Source organism: Anastrepha obliqua, chromosome 1 (assembly GCF_027943255.1).
Source record: "Anastrepha obliqua isolate idAnaObli1 chromosome 1, idAnaObli1_1.0, whole genome shotgun sequence".
NCBI lineage: Eukaryota > Metazoa > Arthropoda > Insecta > Diptera > Tephritidae > Anastrepha > Anastrepha obliqua.
In genome coordinates, this window is record NC_072892.1 from 25494790 (window position 1) to 25504919 (window position 10130).

Below are 10130 nucleotides of genomic sequence, written 5' to 3' on the forward strand. Positions count from 1 at the left end.
TTGCAATTACATTTACCTCCTCCTCTATATCCATACAAAATATCTATCAAACAAATAAAATTAAAATTTTGTTTTGAAAATTGCAACCATTCCATCAATATTTTCTTATGACGTTGTCACGTTAAACTATCGTCAGTAAACCGACTTTACAGACAACCTCTTTTTTTAATAGTGAATAAACATAACAAATTCATCTTCTGGCGTAAATACGGCGCCAACCCTTTGTTGGGAATTTGACCGAGCTTCTTCTCCAATTTGTTAATGCGTCTTGATGTTTTTCCATAAATAGATGGGAGTACGGTTTTATTCTGTCTCCGAACGGTAGATGGTTTTTTATGATGAGTCTTTTCATAGCAGAAACGCAGTCAGAGAATCGCCATTTCCGAGTTGTGTTTATTTAAGTGTGCCGTACAGCTAACTATTCAAGAATCATATTGCTGAATTTCAAGGCAAATGCAATATTCTCGTGAAATAAAATGCCGTATCTTTTAAAAGCTTTTTGATCAAAAGTTTTACTAATCTTTGTACAATAATATTTATGTCCAATCGAAATGATGTGGAGGCAAAATGTGTACCAAGTTGGAACGAGTTATCAATTACCATTTACACGAAAGCCCTACCATGCCCTATCGCCCATTTACCAAAATTTTACTTGCGTCATATTTTTTTCGGGTCCACCATTTATCGTTTTACTTTATAAGGGATATCACATTTTTTTCTTTCTTTACCATTATCGTTATATGAGAGGTGAGCGTGATTATTGAATCGATTTCTGTACCAACTTACCTTGAACAGGATATATTCCCCTTCCTTTGATGTTTATAATAATATGGACAAGAATAAAATAAGTTACCACGAAAGTCAGTTAGTTCTACGTTACTGGAACGTCTCGAATTTATGTCCGACCAACGATTGGCACTCCGACAGTATTCCCCATACATACCTACATATATGGGGAATGTTAATGCTATTACAAAAACGACCTAATAAACTGGTAAGAATAAAAAAAGGCCTACGATATTCTTTTCAAAAACAGTTGATGAAAACTTTTGTGAGTCAGTATATGTTTATATTTTTATTTATTATTGTAGGCAGATTTTTAAGTGCTTAAAGTATACAAAATATGATAGTGCCAAACTTGTAAGTGGCGAAACTTACAATTAATTACACCAATTACAAATATTAATTACATGTTTAAAATGGGAATGCTGCGTTAGGCTATTAATGCTTATAGAGCTAAATGCAATAGTTTTTCTTACTATGTACAGGCAAATATTTATTATACAATGAAATATTAATAAATGATAGAAATGTCGCTTTTAGCTGCTAAATATAGAATTAAACAACAGTGAAAGTTGTGACACACAATTTAGCAAAAAAACAAAATCAAATTCAAAAAAAGGGAAAGGAAAACCATTTATATGCACGTAAACATTTATCGCTGTCTTACAGCACTTCATAAACTAAAAGTGTAACTATATGTGACGATATGTAATATAATATAATAATGTAGTTTTAAAATTATTTAGCCACTTTCGCTCAATCTCTACACACCCCCCATTCACCAGCTTAACTCTTCCGGAAGCCCGCCGGGGTATTCGCCGGTCAAACAGGCCGTACAATGAGCGCCTTTACGCGGACTCGAAGATTTCTTATTCATTTCCACAGCCTTCACTAGCCCTTCTACGCTCAAATATTCTAAACTGTCAGCGCCTACGTGTCGTGCCAATTGCTCCGCATTCAAATTGTTAGCAATGAGCTCCTCTCGCGTTGGAATGTTAATGCCCATATAGCAGGGATACTGCAGAGGTGGACTGGCTATTCGGATGTGCACCTCTGCTGCGCCAGCATCGCGTAGAAGCTTGATAATGGGTCCGATGGTGTTGCCACGCACAATTGAATCGTCGATTAACACTAGCCTCTTGCCGGCCACATTCTCGGAGAGGGCACCAAACTTCTTGGCAACACCAAGTTTGCGTAGGCGCGTCGATGGTTGAATGAAAGTGCGACCCACATAACGATTCTTGCAGAGTACCTCAGCGAATGGCAAACCAGACTGGTTGGAAGAAGAGAAAAATATGAAATATAGTTAGTTATGAGATAGAGTCTAATTCGAATCATATAGTAAGTTGATTTTTTATTTATTGGATTTGCACGTGAACGATTAGTCTCAGAAATTTCATATCTAGCGTGGATATGAAGCCAAAAAATTTTAATAATTAAAAAGGCCTTGTCTATTCAAAAGTCGTTATTCTAAGCATGTACGCCCATCTTTTTGGAGGGCTCGGACGAACACCTAACAAAGGATGCAGCAAAATGTGAAAATACACCCGCCAGTTTCATTCAATAATTAGAGAGGAGGGTCGATTAAAAATTTCTCAAAACTATCAAAATATCTCAATTAAGTTGCGTGGAGTTACGGCGACCGCCGTAGCCGAATGGGTTGGTGAGGGACTAGCATTAGATAGTGCATTGTTTCGAATCCCCGTGCATGAAGCAGCAAAATGATAGAAAACGTTTTTTCTAATAGCGGTCGCCCCTTGGCAGGCAATGGCAAACATTATAAAAAAAAACCATCCGGAGTTTGCTTAAAACTGTAGGTCTCTCCATTTGTGGAACAAAACCAAGACGCACGCCACAAATAGGCGAAGGTGTTCGGCCAAACATCTAACAGAAGTGTACGCGCCAATTATTTATTTTTAGTTACGTTAAATTTAAATTAAAATAGGTGATAGCATTTAACTGTGTAACAGAATGATTCGGTTTTCCCCTGACCATGGGCAGCCGCCCTATTTAGCACAGCTTAACCCTGGAGGTACATATATTTCTGCTGTGTTTGCCATAGAAGGCCATACCCGAATTTAACTCTGGTTGGATGCAATCAATGCAGCAGTAGGAGCCACCTTAATCCCTAGGGAACGGATTTATGTGAGAAAATGTTTGCATGTGGAACGGATTTAATTTTTGGTTACTTGGAGTAGTTTGTAACATATAATATATGGAATTAAGATGACTTCAGATAATTAGAATTGTAAAACAAAAACACGTCATCCGCATTGTACGCTTTTATCAGCAGAAGAAATATAAAAAATGTTCATACCCATTGTAGCGCGATGGACGTGGCAAAAAAAAAAAAAAACAAAAACGATTTAATTTATTATATTTTCAGTATTTCACAAATAAAAAGGTATGCGGGCTCTTATAACTAAAAATTAAATTTTTACTCGTCAAATATTGTAAATACAAATTAATTTACTAAATTAACATTGTTCTTAATATTTCTTTAAAGCTGAGGGATGAATAAATATATTTTGATGTATATTCGCCCTTTACAGGGGCGTTAGAGAGTTAGAAAGGTTGAATTTGCATATCTAAAAGTCTCCAATTCAAAATAGTATAACTTTTTTTATATTAGCCGCAAAAATATTTTTAAAAAAGCATTTTAAAGCTGAAGAGTAGTAGTTTGCGATGCCGTTGTGGAAAATTAAAAAAAGACTTTACCTTGCTCAAAAAAAATTTTTTAAAATGACCAAAATCTGCATTTTTTGATTATTTAACCTCAAATTGCCAAAAATCCTGACGTGCTGGAGCATTTTCAAGGTCATATTCGTTTTCAGCATAAAAAAACCTTTAAGAAACACCCATAGCCGTTTTAGAAACTGTACCTCGCAGGACTGTGAAATATATCCGATACATTTTGGTACATAAACTTTATTTTTACTTAATTGTAAAATGTGAAAAATTGATGGGTGATATAACTTTTTAATAATTTTTTTCGTAATCAGGACACCAAATTAAAAAGTAATTAGTTAAAATTATCGAAAAAGTTTTTTGGTTTTTGGCCTGTGTAATAGTAATATAATGATATAATAATATCAATTTAAAACAAAATTTATAACCGTTGTTTTTGCACAAAAAAAACATTAAAAAATTAAAAAAAATTATATTAAAAACTATATTATTAAAATTTATTAAAATTCTATTTTTAAATATTTAATTTGAATTGTTCACTGGACATTTTAATGAATAATTTTTTGAACTTATTAAAGAAATAGACATCGTTGTACGAAAAAAAAAGAAATTGGTAAATTGTAAGAAAGCCTAGTAGTCCGAGAGCCAGGGGTCATTTTGACCTCATCATTTCATGTCGACTGATTTTAATACTAAGGGCAGACGCCATCCATTGGATGACGAAACCAACCGTCAACTGGTCCAGTAGCGGTGGGTATGTGCGTAGGATGCTGCGAAACGTGTCGAAAAAAATTTTAACAACTCATTTAATACCGGCTGACATTTAGTAGAATAAAAAAAATAATCAGCTGCGCGGTAGAGGGGGGAAAATACGTCAGCTGAACAGGCAAACGTGTAAAATACATTAAAAAGTAAAGCTACTTTATGCCGATTGAAATTTTTTTACATAATTTTGGACACATATGAAAATATAATAATGACGATCAGCTGCGTTTATAGCGGTGGGAAGACCTTCAGCCGAAGCAAGAATGTATCATTGCGGTCATACATCTCGGCGGCGCGCGGAATTTTCAATGCTTCGGCTGACGGTCTTCCCACCGCTATAAACGCAGCTGATCGTCATTATTATATTTTCATATGTGTCCAAAATTATGTAAAAAAATTTCAATCGGCATAAAGTAGTTTTACTTTTTTATTTATTTTACAACTTCAGCTGATGTGTTTTCCCCCCTCTACCGCGCAGCTGACTTTTTTTTATTCTACTAAATGTCAACAATACATGAAAAAAATTTTAGCCGGTATAAGGGGGTACTATGGTTAATTCGGTGTAAAACAAGCATATTTTTCGAAATTTTTTTTGTCGACACAGTTGATTTATTCAAATTTTGAAAATTACTTCATTATAAAGTCATATTTAAAGAATATTGTGTGAAATTTTCATTGATTTTTATGAAGAAATGAGTTGGTGGCAGCGAATCTTCGCGGACGTCTCATAAAAAAGTTTTATTGCGGTGTCCCTCAGAACTCATTACTGGATCAACTAAAATCAAAAAACCAAATTGATTTCATCAGCTAATAAAGTTTCGTAGGTAACAAAGTCGAATTTTTTTTTTTTTTTTTTTTTAATTTTTTAAAGCGCTTTGAAGTCAAAACACCGATTTTTCATAAAAAAAACTTGAAAACTTTGTTGTTTTAAAATATGACAAAATTTAAAAAAAGAAAACTCGACGTCATTACCTCGTGAATAAAGTAAAGAAACAAAAAAACCAAATTTGAAAAGAATCGGTGCAGTAGATATGAATCTACAGTGGACACCGACCGTAAAAAAGGCAAGTGTGAGAAAAACGCGTTTAAAGATTTTCGGCAGCGTGAAATCCGGTTGGAGAGGTAGATACTTAATCCTTTGTGTCTTTGTCAATTTTACTCTAATGCACTTCAAACTTTCACACAATAATCTTAAGATGTTATAGAATAATTTAAAAAAAAAAAAAAAAAAAATTAAAAAAAAAAAAAATACCATACTACCCCCCTAAAATGAGTTGGTAGAAATTTTTTTCGACACGTTTCGTACCCTCCCACAATCACACCCACCACGGGTGCGCCAGCTGACGTTCACTTTCGTTATTCATGAAAGCTAAATCACAAGCATAGTCAAAAATTACAAGGCACTGTGGGCCAGAAGACCAAAAAATTTGGCCAAAAGTCATTGAAAAATTTTTCAAAATGCAATATAGTATCATCATATAGATAAGTGAAAGTAGTTATTTTGTAAATGTTATAAGTTTTAATGAAATATTTAAGCTTTTATAATAAGTTAATATAAGTGTAAGGCTTAAATGATCACCATATAGCTATTGTTCTAAACTGTCACTGTTTTACTGAAATGTAGTATTTGTCATTAATTATATTGCATTTTCTCATTAGTTGCAATCATGTAGTATGTGAAAATAGTCAATAGCTGAAAAAATAAATCTGATGTTAGAAATATTGAGAATAATTGTGAAAAATTTTGTTTTTTTTACTACTTGTTAATACGCCGATTGAGCCTTGCGCAAAACTCCAGAAGCTATTAACAATTTCTTTACATTAACGTCTTCAGTAGTTCATGTGTAACAAGCTGAAGGTGCGGTTTGCTGCGGTTTTTCATTTTCTGTTTAAAAAAAATGAAGTTTTACTGATCTATGCGCGTGTTGACTGTATATCAATCATTTGCCAATAGGGTGTAAAAAGTTAACCAAGTATTAAGAGTCACACAATTTTAACTTATTTAATTCATAATGACTTCATTGAAGAAAAAAGAGGTTCTTCAAATTATGTTAGGTAATAATGACATGAATATAACCGCTGATTCAATTTTAACTAAAATTGGTATCAATAAATCAGATGTAGGTTGTAAAGGATTGGAACGCTTGAAAAATGCTTTAAATAGTTTAAAGTCAAAAATAAATGCAAAATATCAGCATTGCAGTAGGAAAATAGCTGTCTTTGAGTCACAAAATTCAGAGTGGTTAGATTCTGAATTTACTATTCCTGACTTAGACCTCACAGCTAAAATAAGTAAGACTGAAATACTTAAAAGAGGTCGTCCATCGCTCGATTTTGCAGAAAAATCTACTAGATCGAAAAGACGAGAAGTGTCTAAAATCAGTGAAGAACATGATAATGATCGTCAGAAACTATTAATGGCTACTAGTCATGCGGCACGAGTTTCAGGGGAAGCAGATTTGCGATCGGTACTTAACGAACTTTCAAAAAACGAGGAACAGGCTAAGAAAATTAGAAAAATAATGACAACACCTTTTCCTACAATAGAAAAGAAAAGCCCAGAAGTGGCTTTAGCATTTCTTTTCGATAATTCTATGTCTAAACAAGTCTATCAGAATATGCGATTAGCGACCAAATCTAGTGGAGCAGACATTTGGCCTGCGTATAATGCGATTAGAGAAGCCAAAGGAAAGTTAAGACCGTCGAAAGAGTCAATTAAAATTTCTGAAACGTTAGCTGAAGTATCACTTCAAGAACTTTTAAACCACACGGTGAATAGAATAATAGAACTAAAAAGAGAAGTTTCTGTCTTATTCAAAAAAATAAAATTACTGAGCTCAAAACTGTTCTGATGTGTTCTTGGGGATTTGATGGGAGTAGTGGGCATTCGCCTTACAAACAAGGTTATGATAGTGTCAATGAGAAACAGACTCCTACAGATGAAAATCCTCCTCCACTGTAACCTCCACGTGGTAGATTCCGGAAACTACAACTTATTATGTAGGCTAACTGCAGGCGTGTCTCTTTATCTGACATATTGGATCCACCATTTTCAATTGTTTAAATCTAATTGCAGATTTGTCAACAGCGATACAAAAAAGCCCGAGTAACAAGTTTCAAATTAATCAGATAAAATTAAAAAAAAAGGTCCGCATAAGGGATTCGACATTTTTAATTTCTAAAATCTGGCAGCAGATTCGTAATCAGCGCCCCCAAAAACCCCTAAATACTAAGTTTGGTAAAAAATAATTAATTTTAAAAAAGTTATGTCCGCCATATTGGATCCGCCATTTTGAATTGTTGAAATCTGACTTCATATTCGTAATCAGAGATCATCAAAACCCCTAAATACCAAATTTGGTGAAAAAAATCCAATTTTTTAAATTTCATGTCCGCCATATTGGATCCGCCATTTTGAATTGTTGAAATCTGACTTCATATTCGTAATCAGAGACCATCAAAACCCCTAAATACCAAATTTGGTGAAAAAAATCCAATTTTTTAAATTTCATGTCCGCCATATTGGATCCGCCATTTTGAATTGTTGAAATCTGACTTCATATTCGTAATCAGAGACCCCAAAACCTGTACATAGCGGTATTAAAAGTTATAAATTGTTGGTGTTTTGGGAATTATGAATTTTGGCCACTTATAAGGGTCTCCTGGCCCATAGTGCAAGGGTATAAAAACGCAGTCCAAAATCGACCTCTGGCTCCCGGACTATAGGGCCTAGGTAAATTGTAAGAAAGCCTCTGTTTTTCCTAATTATTATTTAATTGCCAAATCGGATTATATCTGATTATTGTCACCTTTCTGTAAATTTAAAACACTAATTTAAAAACACATATTTTTTTTTTTTTTGATTTTATGACAACTAAAATGGCAATAAATAAATTAAAAATGATACATAAAACGTGTTATTTTTGGTTAAAACTTATTTTTTGCTTTCAATTTGATTGAGTTTCCAATTTAATGTAATTTTAACTTTTGTAAAATTATTATAATTTAAATTTGTTTTTTCACTCATACGTTTGCTTACCAACTTTTAATGCAAGAATATCTAAATTACTAAAATAAACATAAAACAACGTTGGGGAACAACTTTTTCAGTTAACTCAAAGTATTTTTTTTAATATTTATAAACAAACGCGTAAAATGTAACACTCACCTCCCTGGCATAGCCGTGCGCCGCCGCTGTACCCGACTCCGGCACTGAACTCACTATATCAGCATTGATAAGCGCCTCGCGTGCCAACTGCCTACCGCACTGCATGCGTACCGAATACACCATCTGCCCCTCAAAGATTGAGTCGCCGCGCGCAAAATAAACATATTCGAAAATGCAGAACGCTATACGCTTGTAGTCTGGCAATTTTACAATATCAATGGTGCGAAAACCGTTACGCGTCAATTCTACTATTTCACCCGGTTCCACTTCGCGCACATATCGCGCTCCAATCGACAAGAAACCGCAACTCTCACTGGATACCACCCAACCATCGGCGGAGACCTCGTCGACCTTGGCATTTGAATCGATATTTATAGGCATTATTTTGCCAAGGCAGAGCGGCCGATTACCGTATGGATCGCGCGCCGCATAAATCTTATCTTTAAACATCATCACAAGTGAGTACGAGAGTGGCGCCAATTGCATAAAGTGACGTATACGTGCCGGCCAGTCTGGCCCCTCCAGCTCGGAGACACCTTCAGGACATAAGCATAGCGATTGCCCAATTAATTCGCTATCACTGTGGGTTGACAGACCAACGCCGCGGCTGAGCAAGTCTCGCCTAAGCGACTCAGAGTTTACCAGTTCGCCGTTATGCGCTACAGCAATGGCTCCATGTAGTGTGTGCACAACAAAGGGCTGACAATTAACCACCTCCGAGGCGGCAGAGGTAGAGTAACGTGTGTGTCCAATACCAAGGTTGCCTTTGAGTTTCTTGATGGACTCGTCATTGAACAGCGTACTGATCATACCCATACCCTTGTGTGTATTAAAATTTTTCGAGCATTTGCCTCCACTTGTCACAATGCCAGCCGATTCTTGGCCGCGATGTTGTAACGCCACCAATCCTAAACAAATCACGTGCGCCACATCAATCTGTGTTGGCCAATCGCCACAAGCGATGGCGCCAAAAACACCACATTCGTGTGTTAAACCGGTTGCTGGCTCTGAGGTATCCAATGCATTCGCCCCCATATTCTCCTGCTCCAATGCCAAGCCCACTGACAATCTATTCTCCGCCTCTGTTGGTTGCATTTCTGCGGTGCTAGCACCAGCCCTATACCCATCGATCTCAGCTGTTGCCATGTTCAATACTCACTTGTTCAACGTTTGTTGATAGATAGCTGATTGTAAATTTATTGTATATACGCGCTTGTTAGCCTTGACGCACTGCCTACGGTTTCCGGTTTGTAACCTCTTGTCTGGTTAGGTCAACCATGCGTTACGCGATCGATTTGCGAATTTGCTATTGGGCTTTCATCCAGCGTAGCCAGCATATAAGAATTACCATGTGCGTCTTGTTCAGGCAACGAAATTCGCGCTTCACACAAATAAACACTTCTTCTCACCGTAACAAATTTTGTTGGACTGATTGATTGTAGAGATTGTAGACGAGTCGAATTGGAAACACGCGAAAAGTTGAGATCAAGGCGAATTCATACAAGGTGCCATCCACCTTGTAGCGAATACCAAGGTGGCGCCATCCCAAGAATGATAGTGTTCAAGATTGCAGCTTCCCTAATGCAGTGACGCCAGTACAGAAAATATACAATGAAAAAGGAGAGGAAGTAAAATCGAAAGAGAGTGGAAAGCCAAGAATATAGAATAAATCGTGCACACATCAGCCTGCACGCACATACATTTGCAAGCAAATGTTTATTTCGTT

General features: G+C 35.8%; 1 protein-coding gene across 1 annotated transcript; it reads right to left on the reverse strand.

Annotated features, from left to right (window-relative positions):
* Positions 1-1040: 1040 nt before the first annotated feature.
* LOC129253261 (amidophosphoribosyltransferase) lies at positions 1041-9820 on the reverse strand. Its single transcript, XM_054891560.1, has 2 exons — positions 8405-9820; positions 1041-2056 (listed from the first exon to the last, which is right to left on the reverse strand). Exons 1-2 carry the CDS (start codon positions 9548-9550, stop codon positions 1562-1564), a joined length of 1641 nt encoding a protein of 546 aa, XP_054747535.1. The 5' UTR covers positions 9551-9820; the 3' UTR covers positions 1041-1561.
* Positions 9821-10130: the final 310 nt, after the last annotated feature.